At 41.0% G+C, this 24,104-nt stretch overlaps 1 protein-coding gene across 1 annotated transcript in view; it reads left to right on the plus strand.

Moving 5' to 3' along the window:
- The window catches only part of LOC126424835 (serine/arginine repetitive matrix protein 2-like), a 382,172-nt gene that overhangs the window by 80,011 nt on the left and 278,057 nt on the right, over positions 1-24,104 (plus strand). Inside the window, exons 11-13 of the mRNA XM_050087642.1 lie at positions 4,118-4,303; positions 12,604-12,792; positions 12,897-13,082. Of these exons, the coding sequence (XP_049943599.1) occupies positions 4,118-4,303; positions 12,604-12,792; positions 12,897-13,082 (561 nt within the window). The remainder of the gene's footprint in view (positions 1-4,117; positions 4,304-12,603; positions 12,793-12,896; positions 13,083-24,104) is intronic.

Consider the following 24,104-nt stretch of genomic DNA (forward strand, 5'->3'; position numbering starts at 1 on the left):
GTTTATCCACGTCCCATCTCCTTAAATTCCCACCGTTTTTGCGGTTTCTTCAGTCTTAACTTACAGTTCATAACCAATAAATTGTGGTCAGAGTCCACATCTGCCCCTGGAAATGTCTTACAATTTAAGACCTGGTTCCTAAATCTCTGTCTTGCCATAATATAATCTGTTTGAAACCTTCCTGTGTCTCCAGGTCTCTTCCATGAATACCACATTCTTTCATGAGTCTTAAACCAAGCGTTGGCTGTGACTAAATAATGCTCTGTGCAAGATTCTACCAGGCAGCTTCCTCTTTCATTCCTTACCCCCATTCCATATTCTCCTACTACTTTTCCTTCTCTTCCATTTCGTAGTATTCAATTCCAGTTCCCCATAACTATTAAATTTTTGTCTCCCTTCACTGTCTGAATAATTTCTTTTATCGCATCATACATTTCTTCAGTTCTTCATCATCTGTGGAGGTAGTTGGCATATAAACTTATACTACTGTAGTAGGCATGGTCTTCGTGTCTATCTTGACTACAATAATGCGATCACTATGCTGTTTGTGGTAGTTTACCTGTGCTCCTATCTTTTTATTCATTATTAAACCTACTCCTGCATTGCCCTTATTTGATTTTGTATTTATAACCCTGTATTCACCTGACCAAAAGTCTTGTTCCTCCTGCCACTGATCTTCACTAATTCCCACTATATCTAGCTTTAACATATCCATTTCCCTTTTTAAATTTTCTAACCTACCTGCCCAATTAAGGGATCTGACATTCCACACTCCGATCCATAGAACGCCAGTTTTATTTCTCCTGATAATGATGTCCTCCTGAGAAGTCTCTGACTGGAGACCCAATTGGGTGAGTATTTTACCTCCGGAATATTTTACCCAAGAGGACGCAATCATCATCTAACCATAGAGTAAAGCTGCATGCCATCGGGAAAAATTACGGCTCTAGTTTCCCGTTGCTTTCAGCAGTACCAGCACAACAAGGCCATTTTGGTTAACATTACAAGGCCAGATCAGTCAATTAATCCAGACTGTTGCCCCTGCAATTACTGAAAAAGGCTACTGCTCCTCTTCAGGAACCACATGTTTGTCTGGCCTCACAACAGATACCCCTCTGTTATGGTTGCACCTACGGTGTGGCTATCTGTATCGCTGAGGCACACAAGCCTCCACACCAAAAGCAAGGTTCATGGTTGGTTTTTGCCACATGTATATAATGAAGTCACCAAGTGAAGTCCTCTGCCATATGTATATAATTATTGTCAAGTATGTCTGCTGTATTTTTACCGCGTGTCACCATTGTGTTCTCTGCTTTCATTGACCTGATCTCTGTTTCTTTGTGTGATACATCACATAGCCGCCATCTTGTTTTTTATTTCATTATGGTAGTATTAATTGCTCATACCTTTATCCCCTCATTAATTCTTGGAATTATTTTGTAATTATTTATAATTTTTGTCTTCGACCATTTTGTCTTGGTTCCAGAAACTTCCCACATTGTTGTTATATTTTACCGGTAATCCACTATGTTTGATCTTGCAGCTTTTCTTGTCTCTTTAGTTTGAGGAATGCTATATTTACTTCTGAATATATTTCTTGACTTCTTTGGTTGTTTTGATCCTTACGGTATGTCATTTCTTCTGAAAAAGTGGACTAATTGTCCATGATGATCAGGTATTTCTGTTTACACTACATGTGACTTGTAGTCCCATCTAATGAATGTTTGACTCTGAGAAATCAGGTGTGACCTGAACTTCTTTTCAATGATTAGGTATCACAAATTTGGTATTGCAAGAAATTTTGAGTGATATCCAATACTTGCTAATTGGAAACATGCCACCTTTTCTGTGTGCTTTAAACAATAATCTTCCTTGCTTTCATATGTTTTAAATGTGTTTTCTATACCCAGGATTTATCTGTGCCATGCATTCATCCACGTGGCATCTGATGCTGCTTTTCCATACACAATAAAACTTTCTGTGGACTGTATCAATGGACATACCAAAGAACCACTGATACTTGCTCATGGATGGAGGCTATGCTAGTATCTTATACATCCTTACCTACCCAGTCTGTCAAGCCTGGAACAAATGAAATAGCCACTGAACTTCAGCAGTTACACCCACATGAGTAGTGGGCACATATCTGTATTAATTTGGAGTCCAGCAAGCATTCTGTTATATACTTTAAAGTTGAGATTTTTGTATATGCTATAACTTGGAAATTCGTGACTCTTCCCAAACCCTGGCCCTAAACCTCTCATCTTTCATGCAGTTAATGTGTCCCACACACAAATTTTTTGTGTACCACATATGATTTAAAACTTTATGCACAGACACCACTATATAAGGAAGTAAAATGTATAGTACATTTAAAAGTTTCAGGATTCTGAAGAAGATATTACCATTTCGTGGAGAAGTGTCATCATTTTATAGAGTAATTCGTCTATAAAAGTTTCATAAGTTGGATAGGATCATTGTATTTTTAATTGTAGAGTGTGTAAACAAAAAAGATATTGCATTAGCTGTATAGCAACAAAACCTGTATAATGTTATGAATTTTTTAGAAGACAGTAAAGCTTCGCAGTTGGTAAACCTTACGGGGTGTAAGGTCACAGTCCACGAAACTCTTCCGTTCCAAACGTTTTGTTCAACACTGCGCTGGACGTCTTTAGAGGTGTTGCTCCTCCATTGAGGCTTGCTGACTGATGCGTCAGACGTCTCAGAGCAACATATATACTGTAGTAAATGGGTTGTGACCAGAGTGACACATGATAAGCAGATCTAGTTTGCGATGGAAATGGAAAATGACAGCAAAATACCTTTCTAGGATGTTTTAGTTATGAGACAGACTGATAGAAGTTTGGAACATGAGGTTTTCCAAAAGTAAAGCACACAGGCAGATATTTACATAGCAAATCCAATCACCATCCACAACAAAAGAGATGTGTCATTAAAAGTCTTGTTGATAGAGCCGAAAGAATTTGCACGCCAGAATACCTTAATGTTAATTTAACACTTCTGACTCAGGCTTTCAAGAAAAATGGCTACTTGGGGAAAGAAGTAAGCAGAATTCTACAACCAAATAACAGAAGGCTGAAGGACCAACATGAAAAAAACTATTGAGGTATACAGGTTTTCTCTCTTTTATTAAAAAAGTAACTGGTCAAATCAGAAAGATTTTACAGAAAGATGACACTAGGCCGGTTTTTAGACCAACAAAGAAAATAGATCAAGCACTTCAGTCTGTAAAGGATAATCACCTTCCTCTGTCAGCATGCGGTGTTTATAAAATTCCGTGTATGTGTGGAAAAGTTTATATGGGAAAAACCGAGAGAAGCATGAATATACTGCTAAAGGAACACAAAAGTCTTTACTGACTAGGGAAAATAGACAAATTGACTGTAGCAGAGCATGCTCTTCAGCCAGGAAGTCACAAAGTGAAGTTTTCTGAAACAAAAATTGTATCTTCAGCAGTGAACTATTGTCCGTGTCTCTGTAGAGAAGCCATTGAAATATACTGACATAGGGATAATTTTAATAGGAAAGAAGAGACTATGAAACTGATCAACATATGGACTGTAGCTCTGCAGAACCACTAAACAGTTTCTTATCTTTGACAGCCTGATAATTGATAATTAAGTTTTATCTTTGTCAATGACCATCTCTGCTTATCATGTGGAACTCGCAGCTCTCAGATGTTTGACCCGTAAGTTGGCAAGATTCAGTGGTGGAGCAATGCCTCTGAAGACGTCCAGTGCAACTCTGGGTGAAATGTTGGGAACAGAAGCATCCATGGACCACAACCTTATAACCTATGAGGTTTACTAGCAGCAATTTCATCTGGTCATGAAAGCCTTCTTTTTGCAATGAAGCTTTCTTATAAAATTTGATTTTTTCCACTTTACACTGAGCATACGGCTTTGAAAATTTTGTGAAATGTTCCTGATATGTTATGTATTCAAGTACATAATAATCAGCTTTTTTTGTGACAAAAGTAAAGAGGAGTTAACTGGTGGGATCAGTCCACTTGTTACCCCCACTCAGCTGTTTGTTACAAAAATTTACAAATGGTACCAAGTGCTCTAACACTTCCAGATCACGTTATATTTTGCAGATGTGTTCTCCAACTTCAGCAAACATGCCCCCAAAAAACTCAGAGATTACACCAGAAGAGAAACCTTTGAAAAAAAGTGTTAGAAGGCCAAGACGTGATGAAACTGGTGGTGGACTTCCAGTGGAGAGTCCTGAGGACTGTAAAGAAAATGGTGTTACTAGTGGAGATAAAAATCCTGCCTTGGAGGTTTGTACACAGTCTCATTGGTATTTTCGTAGTACAAGTGAAACACCTGCAGCTGTCCTTTTGATGCTATTTATTATATAGCAATCAGTTTTAGTTACCCAATACATCATCTTCAGGCCTGTATGCATAAATAGTAATAACGACATCAACAACTTGCCAACTATGCAAATACAAAGACAGATTGAAAACAGAATAAGAATCAAAGACAATACCATACAAGTAAATTTACAGTAATCATTTGATAAAACCAGCAGATACATCAATTGTCACATACCTAAAATAGAATTTTGTATAGTATACTATAACAAATTTCCATTCTGTACATTGTACAAATGTTCTATACATTAATAAAATCATTAATTAAATATTGCATGATTCAAACTACTAATCTATAAAACTTAACTGTAGATAATGATGGATTTATGAGAGAAACTACATCAGAAACAGGGAAACCAAAGAAATACACATTGATGTGCAAGTAGTCCTTGCACAAGGACAGCATCAAAAATGTGTTAGTGACAATATAGACTGATGAGCCAGAATATTACAACCACCACCATAGCTGGCTCGTCCACCTTTGGCACAGATAACAACAATGACTCATTGTGGCAAGGAAGCAGTGAAGTCTTGAAAGCTGCTGGAGGGAGTTAGCACTACATCTGAACACATAAGTCACCTAATCCCTGTAAATTCCAAGGAGGGGGGTGATGAGCTCTGATGCCACACTCAATCACGTCCTAGATATGTTAGATTGGGTTCAAATCTGGTGAGTTGAGGACCAGCACATCAACTGGAACTCGCCACTGTGTCCCTTGAACAACTCCATCACAGTCCTGACCTTGTGACAAGGCGCGTTGTCTTGTTGAAAAAAACCCACTGCATTGGGAAAGATGATTGTCATGAAGGGGTGTAAGTGGTCTGCAACATGTCTCTGCCCCGCAGTACAGGTGTCAAGGAGCCGGTCCTCTGGAAGATGGCACATTTATGCCCTCCCATCGGAATGGTGAAGAAGGTATTGGGATTCATCAAACCATGCAATGTTCTGCCACTGCACCAACATTCAGCGCCAGTGGTCACGTGCCCATTTCAGTCATAGATGCCGATGTCGTGGTATTAACATTGGCACATACATGGGTTGTCGGCTGCAGAGGCTCATCCTTAGGCGTGTTTGTGCATTGTGTGTTGAGACACAGTTGTACTCAGTCCAGCTCTAAAGTTTGATGTTAGTTACACCACAGTTCACTGCCTGTCATGTTTTACCAGTCTGTCCAGCCTGTGATGTCAGACATCTGTAATGGGGAGTGGCTGTGCAACCCCACGATGTCTGAATGTGGTATCACTTTGGTTACACCACGTGTTGAAGACACTTGCCACAGCACTCCTCAATCACCCATCAAGTCGTGCAGTTTCTGAAAATCTTGTGCCAATCCTCCAGGCAATCACAATCTGTCCTCCTTGAAACTCAAATAGATCACACAGCTTCCCCATTCTACACACAAACAGTACACCTACTGATGCTACATACACCGTGCATGTGTCTGATTTGCAGTCATTCCTTGTTAGGTGATGCTGCTATTGCCTGTCAGGTTTATATCGATGGTAGGTCGGTAGTCATAATGTTCTGGCTGATGAGTGTAACTATAGCTATCAAAATGACTATAAATATACCTGGGTCACATCACCCTTATAAAATGCTAAGCTGAAAGCCAAATAGAGGCATATTTATATCATATGCATAAAATGAATGTCCAGGAATGTATCAGAAGACCAAATGTAGAAAAACACTATACACAGAATATACAGACCCAAAATAATGTTCAGGGTGCACAACATATATGCATCTTTGTGCAGGTAGCCCTTGCAGGAGGACAGCCTCAAACAATCTGAGAGTCAGTATAGGTAAAGCTGTCAAAATGAATATAAATACAGCTCTGTCACATCAAAGCTATAAATTGCTGAGGCGCAAATTGGAGAGGGGCATACTTGTGTCATATGCATAAAATGAGTGTCCAAAGCGTATCAAAATACCATATAGAAAACCACATTTGTCATAACACATACAAAATATATGAAAAACCCCAACAAGATACAATTCAGGGTGAACAACATCTTTGTGTGAATCCATCCAAATATCGCGCACTACCATAAAACAAATATCAAACAAGAACTACTATCTAAAACTTCCTGCCAGATTAAAACTGTGTGCCCGATCAAGACTCGAACTCGGGACCTTTGCCTTTCGTGGGCAAGTGATCTACCATCTGAGCTACCGAAGCACGACTCACGCCCGGTACTCACAGCTTTACTTCTGCCAGTACCTCGTCTCCTACCTTCCAAACTTTACAGAAGCTCTCCTGCGAACCTTGCAGGACTGGCACTCCTGAAAGAAACGATATTGCGGAGACATGGCTTAAGTCCCGAGTTCGAGTCTCGGTCGGGCACACAGTTTTAATCTGCCAATAAGTTTCATTAAAGCGCACACTCCGCAACAAAGTGAAAATCTCATTCTGGAAACATCCCCCAGGCTGTGGCTAAGCCATGTCTCCGCAATATCCTTTCTTTCAGGAGTGCTAGTTCTGCAAGGTTCGCAGGAGAGCTTCTGTAAAGTTTGGAAGGTAGGAGACGAGGTACTGGCAGAAGTAAAGCTGTGAGTACCAGACGTGAGTCATGGTTTGGTAGCTCAGATGATAGAGCACTTGCCCGCGAAAGGCAAAGGTCCCGGCAGGAAGTTTCATATCAGCGCACACTCTGCTGCAGAGTGAAAATCTCATTCTGGAAACATCCCCCAGGCTGTGGCTAAGCCATGTCTCCGCAATATCCTTTCTTTCAGGAGTGCTAGTTCTGCAAGGTTCGCAGGAGAGCTTCTGTAAAGTTTGGAAGGTAGGAGACGAGGTACTGGCAGAAGTAAAGCTGTGAGTACCGGGTGTGAGTCGTGCTTCGGTAGCTCAGATGGCAGAGCACTTGCCCGCGAAAGGCAAAGGTCCCGAGTTCGAGTCTCGGTCGGGCATACAGTTTTAATCTGGCAGGAAGTTTCATATCAGCGCACACTCCGCTGCAGAGTGAAAATCTCATTCTGGAAACATCCCCCAGGCTGTGGCTAAGCCATGTCACCGTAATATCCTTTCTTTCAGGAGTGCTAGTTCTGCAAGGTTCGCAGGAGAGCTTCTGTAAAGTTTGGAAGGTAGGAGACGAGGTACTGGCAGAAGTAAAGCTGTGAGTACCGGGCGTGAGTCGTGCTTCAGTAGCTCAGATGGCAGAGCACTTGCCCGCAAGGCAAAGGTCCCGAGTTCGAGTCTCGGTCAGGCAAACAGTTTTAATCTGGCAGGAAGTTTCATATCAGCGCACACTCCGCTGCAGAGTGAAAATCTCATTCTGGAAACATCCCCCAGGCTGTGGCTAAGCCATGTCTCCGTAATATCCTTTCTTTCAGGAGTGCCAGTTCTGCAAGGTTCGCAGGAGAGCTTCTGTAAAGTTTGGAAGGTAGGAGACGAGGTACTGGCAGAAGTAAAGCTGTGAGTACCAGGCGTGAGTCGTGCTTCAGTAGCTCAGATGGCAGAGCACTTGCCCGCAAGGCAAAGGTCCCGAGTTCGAGTCTCGGTCAGGCAAACAGTTTTAATCTGGCAGGAAGTTTCATATCAGCGCACACTCCGCTGCAGAGTGAAAATCTCATTCTGGGAACTACTATCTAACTTGTGTAAATGTCAGAAACTAATAATATACATTCACATAACATATAGTATCTGTAGATCACATGATACATTATCAGGAAAATCAAAGATGAAAAAAAACTTCATATATACCCAATGTTGTACCAGAGGTTCAGGTACTTACGAAAAACCATAATTATCGCCAATAATGTGTGTGTAATCTATTCTTATCTGGACAAAGCAGTGAACAGAGACAAAATGCAAAATCACAAAAAATGTGTATATGCTCGATCCTACTTTTTTTCTTAAAATTAGAACTTTCTTTGATAAAGACAGAAAAAAGTCTTTCTTCCAAGTGACAGTGGAGGAGTGAGAAGGTTGAAGAAATTTTCCTTTCTCGATTTCGCAAATTCCTTTCTCTATCTCTCAATTCCATTTTGTGTATCAGTATTGTTTTTGCATCAAATGTTCTCAGTGCACTTGTCACGTTAATTCTCTAGCAGAATTTGAGTTTTGACAGTATAAGAAGAGTAACTGACTATTGAAGAAGTAATGAAATCAGACAGGTGGTGTAGTAGTTTGCACTTTGATCAGAAATTAGATTAGCACCATTAGTGAAATATCAACAGCATCCTCATTTTCATCACAGTGTGTAATGTGGCACATATTCCTATGTTCCCTTGGTTTCAAATGTACACTTCCATGCACTGTCAAGTGCATGGTCTAATCTGTGTTAAAGTTGTTGACACACATTCCGATTTCCACAATCTCTGATGAACGAGTGTGAGCAGTTTGAAGTGGGGGTTTACTCTGTACCTACTCAAACAGGATCTTCTGCTTATTCGGTTTGTACAGACAAAAGACTATTCCTTGCCTGAAATGAAGTAGTTAACTGAATAAGTCTCCATTGTAGAAACAGGTACCACGGCTGGTGATAGGCTATCCAGTCGTGCTGCAGATCGGCATTGCGAGAGTGAGGATGCAGCCTTCTTGTCGGTGATAGGTTCCCACAACTGTCAGAAAGACACCTCATCATGAGAGGGCAGTGATATACTGTCGAGGTGGTGGTATCAGCCAGACGAACACCGGGTGGCTAATTCTGTCCACCAGTTCAGGAAATGGTAGTGGAGGCTACAGCAGGGTACTACTGAGGAGCTAATCAGTACATTGTGCTGCATTTGTCTTAAGTGCATCCTGGCACACTGCTGCTGGGGCGTGTGGGTAACGCAGATTGGAGCAACTCAGTTGAGCGCTGCCTCCCTATTGCTGACGGCATCGGTGGCAGCTAATGGCATATCCTGGATGGCAGAGCAGTCAGTAGGAAACTTTCTTTGTCCTCCCACGTCATACCTGGCTACACACTTTACATGGTGCCTCAATGTCCTATGTGTCCTAAGCAGTACTTTCTGGGGAGTGGATCAGATCACCCTCCTCTGTTTGTACCGATCCCTTGTTGTTTAAACCTAGACTATTGGTACTTTGTTTATACGTCTGCACGTTCATCTTATAGTGTCCTAACACAATCCACCATTGTGGAATACGTTTAGGCGCTGGTGGCTTTTACATTAGCCCAGTTAAGAGTCTCTATGCAGAAGCTGCTGAGCTCCCATGTCAGATGGGCGTGATGTCCTCCTCAGCAAGTATCCGTGCCAGTCATCCTATGCCCCCTTTTTCGATGACTCCCTTGACAGCCAGTGCGGGGTGTGCCTTTCTTCTCTGTTTACTCCTGGAGTTTGCTTTTGGCTATTGCTCCAGCAACTTCCCGCTACCTGCTGTATTCCTGATGGGTTTGAACCCTTCACTGCCTTGGCCTCATGCAGTGGCCTGTGTTCATCTTTGACTTCATTCACTTCCAAAGGAAACTACTCTGGATTTGATCTATCTCTGTAAGTTTCTCAATCTTCACATGCAGATTAGCGATAGCACCTTCATGTACACTGATGGCTCTAAGCCCGACTGTGATGTCGGCCCTACCTTCGTCATTGGCACCAACCATTTCCAATATTGGCTTCCAGAACACTGCTCAATATTTATAGCAGAATTCTTCACCCTTTAGCAGGCCACCCAGTACATCCATAGACACGAGCTTTCCAATTGTGTCATAAGTTTCAATTCTCTCGGTGCCCTTCAGAGCCTCTATGTGCTATTCACATTCCATTACTTAGTGCAATGGGTCCAAGAAAGCCTCCACTTGCTCGTTAAGGGAGCCACAGTCATGTTTGTGTGGGTTCCTGGTTACATTGATCTGATGGGAAATGAGGCTGCTGATGCTTCTGCCGAAGCTACAGTCCTCCTACCCCAGCATGCTAGCTTTTCCATTCCTTCGGATTATCTCCGTGTTGCCTTCTGATGCGGGACAGTGTCACTTTGGCATTACCACCGGTCTTCTCTTCACGGAAACAAACTCCAGGGAATTAAACCTCGCCCAATGGCTTGGCTGACCTCTCGGCCTTCTCACTCTTCTTGTCATGAGGAGATCATTATAGCTAGATTGCGTATTAGGCACTGTCTTTTTAGCGGTAGCCGTTTGTCAGGTGGCGATCCCCCACTACTTTGTGCTCATTGTCATCAGCCTTTCCCGATCCAGTGCCCTTTTTTAATCGCTTATGTTCCAGTGTGTGCTTGTCATTTGAATTTTAGTGGACGATGCATTGGCTGTCAATCACATTTTACTTCTTATCCATCATAGTAATATGGTGAAGGACATTTAATCTTTGGTTAGGGAACTCCGCTGTCTCTACAGCGTATTTTGTGGACCTTTCTCCGAGGGAAAGTCCTTGTTTTGCTCTCTGCCCTTCTGTCAGCAGGCTTAGTGCGTAGTAGTTTTTAACTCCTTTTGCTTATTGGTTTTCTAAGGTTATGGCTTAAGCACTAAAGACTTCATTTGTGTTTGTGCCTTAAAAGGAAGGAGATGTCAACATCAGCCGCTGGGCTGGGTGACTGTGGTTGGAGCAAAGGCTGTGGTCTGGCATGCAGCTCCTGTGAAGAAGATGAAGCAAATTGTGGTGGATGGGAAGCCAGATGATGTTGATGCCCCTCCATGCAAGAGGGATAACAGAGAGAAATTGGGTAACCTGGCTCTTCATACTCGTACGCTGACCCTCAGTACACTCGAGTGTGCAGTCAGGGAAGTACTCAGCCAACTCTGGTTGACAAAGCAGATACCGTCAACAGTTAGTTCTGCTTCATGATGTACCAGGTGGAGAACTTCCTCACTGGACAAACTATCTTTTGCACAGTTCCTTGTCTATGTCTGTGACTCTGGCATGGGCTTGGGCGTGGCCAGATCTCGGTGGTGAGTGAATGTACCAACTGCTACAAACAGTGTGATTCACAGAACACATATTTCGCATTGAATGGGCATTGATGAAAGAAAATAGGGCATCTGGAGAATTGATAGCATCAGACTTTTGCGATGCATGTACTTATTGGATTCCGTTTGTTCTACAACATTTCATGTTTGAACTCCATGCTTTTCCCATTAACCTGTCTCTGTCACAGTGTTCTGAGAGCTCATTGAAACCCAATCTCGGGTAACAGTCTTATTCATCTTGGTGGAAATCTACAGTTTGCAAAGTTACCCAGAGATTGGTAAAACAAATTGTTCTTGATGGAAAGCATCTTTTCACCTGCTTACAGGTCTGGAAGCCTCACATTCTCCTCCACCACCTTGGAGTAAGTAGAGTGTTACCTGAACTGAGAACAGAAATCTGGATTCTTAGGAGCTCAACAGGCATTTAAATGTGTGCTACATCACTGTCTGTCTTGCGACATGGCAGATGTTCACTTCATGTAGGAACAGGTGCTCCATTGTGTGGTAAACAAGTCTCACCATTGAAAAAATTTCATATATTAGGCGTCAACTTTCCTGGCCTGTTGTACATTAGACAAGGACAGATTATGAAGAATTTACGTGTAACAAAACAATACATGCTCTGTGCCTATGCCCAGATATTTTAACTCACAGATTTGGGAGACGAGCGCCCAGCACAATTTATGCTGACAGCGTCATGCCTTCCACGTCAGGCACATACAGCTGATGGAGGTCTGATGGGCTCTCACGGCAATTGAGGTGCACCAGTGCCTCATCCAGCATGCTATCAAATGGAAATTCATCATCCCACGTGTGCCTCAGTGCAGAGAATGGCAGGAGTAGATGGTTGTTGCCTGAGAACAGTTTTCGAATGATCGCAGGTGGACGGAGGAGGCCTCAGCACAATCTCAGGGAGCATAGAAGCTGCACTAAATTCGAGACCAGCTACGTGAGGGAAAGAGGAACCTGAATCTCCTAATACAAAATTGACAAAAATTGCTTGGTGTTGCAAACGCATTTAGACCTGGTGAGATACCTGTAAGATTCTTCACAGGTGATGAAAGAACTTTTGAGCAGTAGTTTATTGTAGGTTGCTGGAGGAACATGGTGTACCCACCAATCGGAAAAAGTCTCATGTCACCCCATTTTCAAGATTGGTCTTCATACACAGATGCACATTAATAATAATAATTATTATCATCATCATCATCATCATCATCGAGGTAAAGGTAACTGGTGGAATCAATCTGCGTTTTACCTCTACATAGCTGTTTGTCACAAAAATTAACAAATTGTACCAAACGCTGTGATACTTATAGATTTTGTGCCATGTTTTACAGATACATTCTCCAGCTTCAGCAGGCACACCTCAAAAAGATTCAGAGACTACACTAGAAGAGAAATCTTTGAAAAGGAAAAGAGGAAGGCAAAGACGAGATGAAACTGGCAGTGGACCTTCAGTGGAAAAGTCTGAGGACCATAGACATGATGAAGTTACTAGTAGAGATAAAAATGATGCTGCCCTTGAGGTATGTACTCAGCTCATTGGTATTTTGTTCCTTAAAGTTACAACTTTCTGTAATAAATACACAAAATGTCTTCCATGTGACAGCTTGTGCGCCATGTTTTACAGATACATTCTCCAGCTTCAGTAGACACACCTCACAAAGATTCAGAGACTACACTAGAAGAGAAATCTTTGAAAAGGAGAAGAGGAAGGCAAAGACGAGATGAAACTGGCAGTGGACCTTCAGTGGAAAAGTCTGAGGACCATAAACACGATGGAGTTACTAGTGGAGATAAATATGCTGCCCTTGAGGTATGTACTCATCTCATTGGTATTTTGTTCCATAAAATTACAACTTTCTCTAATAAATACACAAAAAGTCTTCCTGCCATGTGGCAGTGGAAGAGGGAGAAACTGACTGTTTGGAGAAATTGGCCTTTCTCCATTTTCCAAATTCCTATCTGTATCAGTCAATTTCATTTTGTGTGTCAGTATTTTGTGTGAATTAAATGTTCTTGGTGCACTTCTCATATTAATGCTCTGTCAGAATCCTCTATCGGAATTAATTCTCTATCATAATTCTGGCAATATCTGCCATGATATGTATATGCAGACTGAAGTGACAAATGAAAATTATACCAAGGCCGGAGTTCGAACAAGGGTCTCTGGTCACTTTGTGGAGTTGAAAATGTCTCTGGAATCTTATAGGGTTTCACTTGATTGCAGCACATATGCCTTGGTTTCAGGCAGGCTCCCCCATTTTGTTCGATGCTGAAATGCTGTTCCATTGCAGTTGGAGAGCCTCTGCAATGCTGTTCAAGTTTAGAGGGAATACCAAGAGGGCTGAGGCATGAAAGGGAATTTGGATTGAGGAGGGAGGGCTTGTTAGGGTAAATCATGCAGTTGAGCAAAGCTAATGTGCCTGGATGGCGTAATGGTTAGTGCATCTGCCTAATGAGCAGGAGATCCAATACAAATTCTCGTATTTTGCTTCAGTCTGCATGTATACATCATAGATATTTGAGACTTGAAATGGTCTCTGGAACTATTTCATCTGCATATCTACCGTTGTCTTCATCATGAAAGCAACTGATTGTTGGAGATGTAACTTACTCACACAGATAGTGTTTTGTCCACCACAACAAGAAACAAGAGTGGTCTCCATGATGAAACATCATCTACACTGACTTTGTTTCTATATTTTTGTGCAGCATCTTGACATAAAGTACCCTCTTCTAGTTATTATTGACTTCACAGCCTGTATCTGTATTAGACTTGTTGACCTAGATTCTAAGTTCCACAGCAACTGCGATGATTGACTCCAAATAGTTTGAAGCTTGGGCTAGAATCTGTGCCAGTTCAAACAAAATCTTGCCAGTTCAAACAAAATCTTCTGCTTACTGAGAAGGGAGTGAGATATGGATTTATAATGTGCAAATCATGAGGATTGCTTGGCAAATGGTGGAGAGATGTAGGATGGGAATTACTGGGGAAGACAGGAAAAGAAACAAATCTACATCTGCATTTGCATATATATGGTGCAAACCACTTTGAAATGCATGACAGAGACTACTTTCCACTGTACCAGTTACTAGGACATTTACCATTCCATTCACATACAGAGCATGGGAGGAATTCTTATTGAAACGCCTTTGTGAGTGCTGCAACTAGTCCAATCTTGTCTTCATCCGTATGGGAGCGACGTGTAGGTGATTGTAGTATGTTTGTAGATACAGCACATAAAAGCTGTTTCTGTAAGCTTCGTAAGTAGACGTTCGTGGGATATTTCGTGTCAATCTTAAAGTGCCTGTCAGTTTAGATTTTGCAGCATCTCCATGATGCTCTCCCGTGGGTCAAACAAGCTGTGACAGTTCGAGCTGCTGTTTTTGTAAATATTCAATACTCATTATTAATCCTGTTTGGTACGGGTTCCACACACTCGAGCAATACTCTAGGAAATGATCTGGATTGCATTTTTATGGGCCGTGTTGTCTACAAAATCATCTTATGCTTAAGATATTGGACAGTTTGGCTTTTATGTGTGCAAGTTTAGTTTTTATACAGGGTGATTCAAAAAGAATACCACAACTTTAGGAATTTAAAACTCTGCAACGACAAAAGGCAGAGCTAAGCACTATCTGTCGGCGAATTAAGGGAGCTATAAAGTTTCATTTAGTTGTACATTTGTTCGTTTGAGGCGCTGTTGACTAGGCGTCAGCGTCAGTTGATGCTAAGATGGCGACCGCTCAACAGAAAGCTTTTTGTGTTATTGAGTACGGCAGAAGTGAATCGATGACAGTTGTTCAGCGTGCATTTCGAACGAAGTATGGTGTTAAACCTCCTGATAGGTGGTGTATTAAATGTTGGTATAAACAGTTTACAGAGAATGGGTGTTTGTGCAAAGGGAAAAGTTCTGGACGGCCGAGAATGAGTGATGAAAATGTAGCACGCATCCAGCAAGCATTTGTTCGCAGCCCAGGACTACAGTATCTGGAGATGTTAGAGAATTGGCTGTTCCCTCTGCTCGAAGAAGAAGCACAACAATTCATATTTCAGCAGGATGGAGCGCCACCACATTGGCACTTATCTGTCCGTAACTACCCGAGGCGATGGATCGGCCGCCAGGCAGCCCGTGACAGAGCACTTCGTCACTGGCCTCCAAGAAGCCCTGATCTTACCCCTGCGATTTTTTCTTATGGGGGTATGTTAAGGATATGGTGTTTCGGCCACCTCTCCCAGCCACCATTGATGATTTGAAAGGAGAAATAACAGCAGCTATCCAAACTGTTACGCCTGATATGCTACAGAGAGTGTGGAACGAGTTGGAGTATTGGGTTGATATTGCTCGTGTGTCTGGAGGGGGCCGTATTGAACATCTCTGAACTTGTTTTTGAGTGAAAAAAAAAAACTTTTTAAATACTCTTTGTAATGATGTATAACAGAAGGTTATATTATGTTTCTTTCATTACATACACATTTTTAAAGTTGTGGTATTCTTTTTGAATCACCCTGTATATACAGGGGAAAGTTAAAGAAATCATGGAGCACACAAACAGCAAAAACAACGAGTCAACAACAGTAAGATAATACGCAATGACAAAAACATAGATAAAATGACGTCAATGAAACTAGTGTGAAATGTGTGTGGAAGCAATAAAATAAGCTGGGCACAGGATTGATTTTTTTTAAAGCACTCAAACGTCACAATAGGTCTTACAAAAAATATTTTTGTAATAAACTGGCAGAAAAAAATAGTGACAAAAAAATTAATGTAGAGTAATGAAATTTTGGGAATACATTTGTATAGATAACATATTTAAATGATTAAATAGGTTAATGTAAGCCCAAGATAAGCCATTGCAAATGTGAAATGAATTAATGACCGGTGTAACTGCCAGAATGGTGAATACAAGCATACTAATGTGCAGTCACTGTTGTACAGGTGCTAGATGTCAGTTTGTGGGATGGAGTTCTGTGCCTGTTGCACTTGTGCAGTCAATATAGGGACAGTTAATGCTGTTTGAGGATGATGTTGAAGTTTTCGTCTGATGCTGTCCCATATGTGCTCGATTGGAGGCAGATCTGGTGATCAAGCAGGACAAGGCAACATGTCAACACTCTGTAGAGCATGATGGGTTACAGTAGCGATGCATCCCCTCGAATGCTGTTCACAAATGGCAGCATAACAGATTGAATCACCAGATTGATGTACAGTTTCGCAGTCAGGGTTTATGGGATAACCATGAGAGTGCTCCTGCTGTCATACGAAACCGAACCCCAGACCTTAACTCCAATTGTAGGTCCAGCAGTTCTAGCACACAGACAGGTTGGGTGCATGTCCTTATCTGGCTTCCTCCTAACCAACTCACAGCCGTCACTGGCACTGAGGCAGAACAGTCTTTCATTAGAAAACACAGCAGACCTCTGTCCCGCCCTCCAGTGAGCTCTGACTCGACACCACTGAAGTCGCAAATGGTGGCGGTTTGGGGCCAATGGAATATGTGTTACAGGGTGTCTAGCTCTGAGCTGTCCTTGAAGTAACTGATTTGTAACAGTTGGTTGTTTCACTGTGGTACCAACTGCTGCTCAAATTGCTGCTGCAGATGCAGTACAATGCACCAGAGCCATGTGTCAAACACGGTGGTCTTCGGTCTTGGTAGTGTCAAATGTCTGTCTGGAGCCCAGTCTTGTTGCAACTGTACATTCTTGTGACCATTGCTGCCTGCAGTTATATACAGTGGTTACATTCCTGCCAAGTCTTTCTGCAGTATTGCAGAAGGAAGGAAGAGCTTCTTGTACCCCTATTACACAACCTCATTCACACTCAGTGAGCTTTTGACAAATGTACCTTTGTTGCCTTAGATAATGGCATCTTTGTCACCTCAAAGGTGTTTTTGACTAACATCAACTCACCACATCCAGTCTCAAAGGTTAGTAACACTCACGACCAATACAGTGCATATTTAAAACAAATCTGATTTGCATCCTCTTATCCTCTTATGCGACTGTTGTGAAATTTGAATAGACATCATCTTTCAGATGTAGAAATGCACCTACCAACGTTTTTTTTGTCACACATCTACTCCTTGTTGTTGTGTTTCTTTTTTTTCTGTCATTGTATGCGGAAAGAATTGTAATCCCATGTTTATACCTTTTGATCTTATGACAGATCCGATGATAGCAGTTAGCCAAAACGCGTTATCACATTAAAAATAATAAAATGTGGCAAAGACTGAAAAAACTTTGTGTGGTTGTGGATGATTATGGCCTCTGACTTTTATAAAGACTTCCTGTCTGCAATGTTGACCACCTAGTGTCCAACAACCTTTTCACAATCAGAATTTTTGAACTAATTTCTTTCATTGATTTCATAAGAAGAGACCCCATCAACAGGTATAAGTGGAGAAAATGTATAGAAGTTTTCAATGAAATTGAAGATAAAGGATCTTTCTATGCTGTATTTTGCAGCACATTTGATAACCAGATTTAATGAATGTGAAAAGCTGGGAACATAGTCTGTGCATTCATCTTCTAAGCTGCTGTACTTCCCACTCGTGTTACTGGCATTGTCATAGCTTTACCCACAACAGTCTTTAATATCAGTGTCATTGTCGTTTAAAAAAATCTAGTAAGCTGTGGTTGAGTTGCTCAGCAGTATGGTCTTCCTTGTCCAAGAACGTTATCTTTCCATTGGTCCAGATGAGTGGACATTACACACTATCAGAGTCTGTCAGTGTACGAGCAATATATTTGGAGTGGAATATAGTGAAACAGAATAATATCTGCATCTCTTAATTTTGCAAATAATAGGATTCCGTATGTTTGGTGCAACTACGTGGATAAATTTTGTGCAAGTTCTTTTTGATAAATGTACAAACATGGCAGATGTCCCTTTCCTTTATTTTCATGAATATGTGTATGTTGGCCAAGAAAAATGTCAAATTCACTTGTTAAATCTAATAAACCTAAATAATTTCTGTTGTGAACTGATCCAACAATTTCATCACTACCCCGAAACGCAAGACCTTGTTCTGCTAAAAAAAGTTATTACTACAGTAATTCGATATAAGAGTGTCCGACAATACTGTTGTTCGGTCTCAGTTTGGCTCACAAATTGACAGTTGATATGCACATCCTCGTTGCGAACGAACAACAAAGTTATTGCTTACCTCTATGAGGTGCTTTCTTTGTGTCTTTCGACAGAATATTCGTGTTCTTCCAGTCATTTCTAGAAGCGAGCTAAAATTTTTACTACTTATGGATTTGGACAACATCTTTCCATCAGACAGTAAGTAGAATACCACACATATCTAACTGGAAAGATTTTTTTAATATCCATGCACATAGCATTTGCTAACTCGTGCTGTGTGACCAACCTTGCAGTGGTACAGATGTTGTGATATGCTCAGTGCGCAATACTGCTGTCCTCTCTTGTGATGGTCAGGTGTGATCTATTAGAACCTTGACAACAGTATTATGCCTGCCCTAACTTTCCCATGCAATCCAGTAGAAGGCTACTGCCAAATCTGAATGCCCCGTAAACCTAGATATTGCGCAATTTGACCACCTGTCCAAATGGAGACCCACTGTGACAGGTGCTGATAATGCTGTCACACATGAGCAGGTGACACCTCCATGTTCGTCATAGTGATCACTCAGCATGTGACACTGGTCACGCTCCTTGTGTACTCTGTCAGGCCTGGTGAAAGCAATAATAAACCTGCATGCAGGTGTCACAGAGAGTTGCCACCTAATATTTTACATTCCGACCATGTCTTTTGGGTGCTTCACTTTTTTTGTTAGTGTATTTTTTGATTTTGCAACTTCCCAATATCATACAGTATCATTTGTGAACAGCAGCTACGTACACTTTGGCGTCTGTGTCTGTACAATATAAGCCACTAAACAATATATGACAGCTGGTATCTTGTGTACCACTGTTATTTCACCCGTTTATTGTTCATTCTCAGATAGTGCATAGGATTAACAATTGTTGCTGTATGAGCTTCAATTTATCTGAGAAGCCTGGCATTGCCCGACTATTTATTTATGGCTGTGCCCAAAACATCATACACATGGAATTTAGTTTTAACTTATAATGCTTCTTTATATACGTTTGAAGTAATATGATTGGGGAAATGAACTTCAGTCAGCCCGCATGCTATTCGTTAGTTTCTTTTGTCAGTCAACTGAGTTATCGAGTAGTTGTACATTCCTATGTAGCACGAATGTCCGCATTATCATATATGGCAATGTAAGTAGCCAATTTGCCAGGAAGAATAGGTGCAATAAATTAATCATTTAAGGAAGAGAACCAAAATTGCAACTATTTTATATCATAAGATGGCATTGTCTTGTGTAGATGTATCATCAGTTTAAATAAAACGTTCTTAAACTTTACATGTGACTTGATTATTTTTTATTACCGTAAAAGTATAGATAGCTCAAGATACCGTTAGTGCCTCCTCCTTGAGGTTTCTTCTGTATCTGCCACTACATAACACTATGTCAAACAGAGTACTGGATTGGGTTTTAACCATCAAGTAACTGCCCACATCTAAGTTTGAAATGTCCCTAATCTGCCAGTGATCTGCTACCATGTACATTCACTATTTGATGTACTGATATAGTAAGCAGCTCAAGTCACTTAAAAAAGGAAAGGCTTATGGTCAGATTATGTACCTGTTAGGTTCTGTTTCAGATTATGCTGATGAAATAACTCCATTTTTAGCAGTTGTAGTCAACAACTTGCACAATGAAAGATCTGTACATAGAGACTGCAAAGTTTCACTGGTCTCACTAATACACAAGAAAGGAAAAAGAAGTAATTTGACTTGCTGAATTATATACCCTTGTTGTAGATGTGGATTTGCAATAGGATTTTGGCATATATACTGTCTTCTAACTGTATGAAATATCTTGAAAAAAATTATCTATTCACACACAGCCAGCACAGACTTAGCAAAAGCCATTCTTGTGAAACACGACTGGCTCTTTATTCACACAAATTAATGAGTGACAACAATAAGGATCCTTAAGTTGATTCCATGTTTCTTGTTTTCAGAAGGCTTCTGGTGCAGTGCATCACAAGGGGCCTCTAATCAGATTGTGTGCCTGTGGCCTTTTGTCTCAGTTGTGTAATTTGATTCGTGATTTACTTGAGAAATTGACGGGAAGTCGTGTAATGAAACCGAAATTATATCTAGGTTTTCCAAAGGAAGTGTTGTAAGCCCTCTTCTGTTCTTAACCTATGCAAACCATTTACCTTCTAGTAAAGTAATCAGAATACCAATACAAATTACAATATGATTTAGACAAGATATCTGCATGATATGAAAAGTTACAATCAACTGAGAACAATAAAAAGGGTGAGGTTGTCAGATGAGTGTAAAAAAACCTATTAAATATTGGTTACTTTATAAATCACACAAATATAAAGATTGTCGATTCAACTAAACAGCTAGAGATTACTGTTATAAACATCTCAAATCAGAACTGTCATGTGGAAAATGTTGTGGCAAAGGCAAACCGAAGATTGTTTTATTGGTAGAACATTTAGAAGCTACACAATCTAGTAATGAGATATCCTTCGCTACACTTGTTGTCTGGCCCCTTCTAGAGAATCATTGCGTGTTGTGGTATCCTTAACAGCAGATTGACCAGTTTGTTCTGTGAATTGGGCACTCATCACTGGTGTTGACTGGTCCTACATTATGGCTGCAAGTTTGTTCACTACTTTGTATTGGGTGCATAACACACATTGTTATTTAATCCCTAAACATACTGATTTTCTTACAAGTTGTGTTCCAAAAAATAATATTTTTTTTATTAATGAAAAATGTCCTTTAATGACTGGCATTACATATAGGTGTATAAATACAGTTTTTAAAGCTCGAAATAATGAGTTGAATTTTTTTAAAGACCACCAATAATAAAATCCTAAGTATGCTTGTCCTTTCAGTCATTTCCTGTGAATGGAAATCTTGGAGGAGGCGGCTGGAGCACAGTAGACATATTTCTCATAAGGCGGAAGAGCACTTGTCAATCATCTGATAAACTGTTGTTTCTATTAGTCTCCAATGACATAACATCACTTTTTTTTTTTTCACTTTCTGAGCCGCTAAATTAGGTGTAAACTTGGGACCACTACAGCAATCCATTTTCCGAAGCACTGCGTAAACAACAATAAAGAACAGAAGCTGAAAGTGTGCCTTTTGTTGTAGAGTATCCAAAGTTATGTGCAGTAAAGGCAATATGTAGTAACAACCATCTCTTTTGTGGACTGGGGACATCTACTTAAATCAAAATCTCACTGCTGCTGAAAAAAGACTAATGTATCCTGGTAAGATGGATGTGTGTGTTCTAGGACATCCCATACACAATGAAACTAACACAGAATAGTATTTAGTGAAATATACAGGCTGTATCAAAAAGAATCATCCGATCTGGCATGTGTGTGTTTCTGAAACTTAATAAACATATACAGTGAATTTTGTGTTTTGATGAACGGGAAACTAAAAAGTTCTATTTTTTTTTTTAATTTTTTTTTTTCCCTTCTTCTTCTTCTTCGTCTTCTTCTTCTTCTTCTTCTTCTTCTTCGTATCTTTCTGTAGCTATTCAATATGACCCCCTTGAGACGCACAGTACATTTCAGTGCAGTATTCAAATTGTTCCCACATAGCAGCAAGCATGCCTTGAGTTACAGCTTCCACTGCTGCTGTTATGCTATTGTCTCGGAGAGTCTTTTATAAACCCCTACAAGAAATAATCACATACAGTCAGTTTCGGTGACCTCGGTGGATACTAATGTAAAGCTGGATCATTTGGGCCAGTGCGACTGATCTGCCATTCAGTAATCTTTTGATTTAATAATTCCAACACTTCCAGATGGCAGTGTGGTGGTGCCCCCATCCTGTTAGTAAATGAAGTCTTTCGAATCAGTCTCCAACTGTGGGAAAAGAAAGTTCTCAACCATATCGAGATATGTGCTTCCTGTAACAGTTTTTGCGGAAAAGAAAAATGGACCATACATCTTGTCCCATGAAACTGCACAAAACAAATTAAATTTTGGAGAGTCCCTCTGATGTTTTACAACTTCATGTAGTTGTTCCATACCCCATGTTCTCACATTATGACAGTTTGCCCTTCCATTTAAATGGAATGCTGCTTCGTCACTAAACATTAAGTGTGAAAGAAAACTGTCCTCCTCCATCTTGCCAAGAACGAAATTACAGAGCTCCACATGTTGTTGTTAGTCACTTCCACAAAGACCTTGCAGTAGCTGAATTTTGTATGGTTTCATGTGTAAACATTGATGCGATACATGCCAGAGCGACATTGGGCCGTGTTGAGCTGCACGGTGAACAGACTTATACGGACTTCCTGTGAAACTAAGATGGATACATTCGACATCTGTGTCAGATGCTCAGGGATGGCCCTATGATTTGCCTTTATTCAAACAACCTGTTTCTCGGAATTGTTCATGCCATCGTCTAATGCTCTGTTCTGTAGGAGGATACACACCATACCTAGCACAAAAGTCACGCTGAACAGTCATTACTGATCCGCACTGTGCAAAACAGAACACAAAATGCTTTCTGTTGTTCTGACACCATTTTTACTAGAAATGAAGTGGGCGCACACACACTGGTGCATACGTAGTGAGAACCATGTAAAACTCGAGAGTTTGCTCTTTCCAACAGTACATTGTTCATGCACATATTTCAAATAACATAGTAGTTATGATTTTTTTAAAAATCGAATGAGTCTTTTTGATACACCCTGTATTACTCAATGTTGGTAACACAGGTTACAGCAGTTGCAGAATGCATGTTTAGCCTAACTGCCCTGCATGGACTACAGTTCCATGATCACAAACTAAACAATGTTCTCTGAACTAAAGTCGGATGAAAACTGATCTTCTGTCTTGACGTACTATTCAAAGAACAGTTTTAAACCAACAGCACTCAGTTTAAATCTCTAGGCAGCTGGGGTTTGTCCATACTTGATAATTGTATTGGTCTGAAGATGGCTGATTGCTCAGCAGAAACTAGTATTCTGTGATTCTTAAAACATTGCAATCTGGACTGTTAAAGGATTTCGTATGAAAAATCTTTAGCATTCGTGTTATGAAAAGCGTAGAGGAGAGGTTGAGTTGCAGATAAGCACAACGAAAAGACTGTTATGTATTTAAGCTTTTGACCAATAGGCCTTCTTCTATAGCAGGAAGGACGGAACCCCCCCCCCCCCCCCCCCCCCCCCCACACACACACACACACACACACACACAACCAACCATTGTGTCTGGCTGCTGTGGCTGGACTGAGTCGTAACGGTGCCTGATGGGAGTAGTGATCTGGTGTGGGTGGTGAGGATGAGGAGGTGGGATGGGGTTGGGAGGAGAGGATGCCCAGGTGGGCTGATGGGAGGTGTAGTGCTGCTTGTGGGAGTGTGCAGGGCAGTGGTAGGGACAAGGGAAGGGCTGCTAAGTGCAGTTGGGGGAAAGGGGGGGGGGGGGGCAGTAAAGGAGAGAAGTAGAAAATGGAGGAGGACTAGTGGGTGCATTGCCAGAATGGAAGAATGTGTTGTGTTGAAGTGGAGGCAGGGAAAGGGATAGGTAAATGCAGGACAGCGGCAAGTAAGGGTGGAGCTGAGAGGGTTAAGGGAATGTAGGATACATTGCAGTTTGAGTGCCCACCTGCACAGTTCAGAAAAGCTAGTGTTCCTGGGAAGAATCAAGATGGCTGTGTGAAGCAGTGATTGAAGTGAAGTTCATTGTGTTGGGCAGCATATTCAGCAACTGGGTGGTCCAGCTGTCTCTTGACCACAGTTTGT

This window comes from Schistocerca serialis, chromosome 10 (genome assembly GCF_023864345.2).
Source record: "Schistocerca serialis cubense isolate TAMUIC-IGC-003099 chromosome 10, iqSchSeri2.2, whole genome shotgun sequence".
In the NCBI taxonomy this organism is placed as follows: Eukaryota; Metazoa; Arthropoda; class Insecta; order Orthoptera; family Acrididae; genus Schistocerca; species Schistocerca serialis.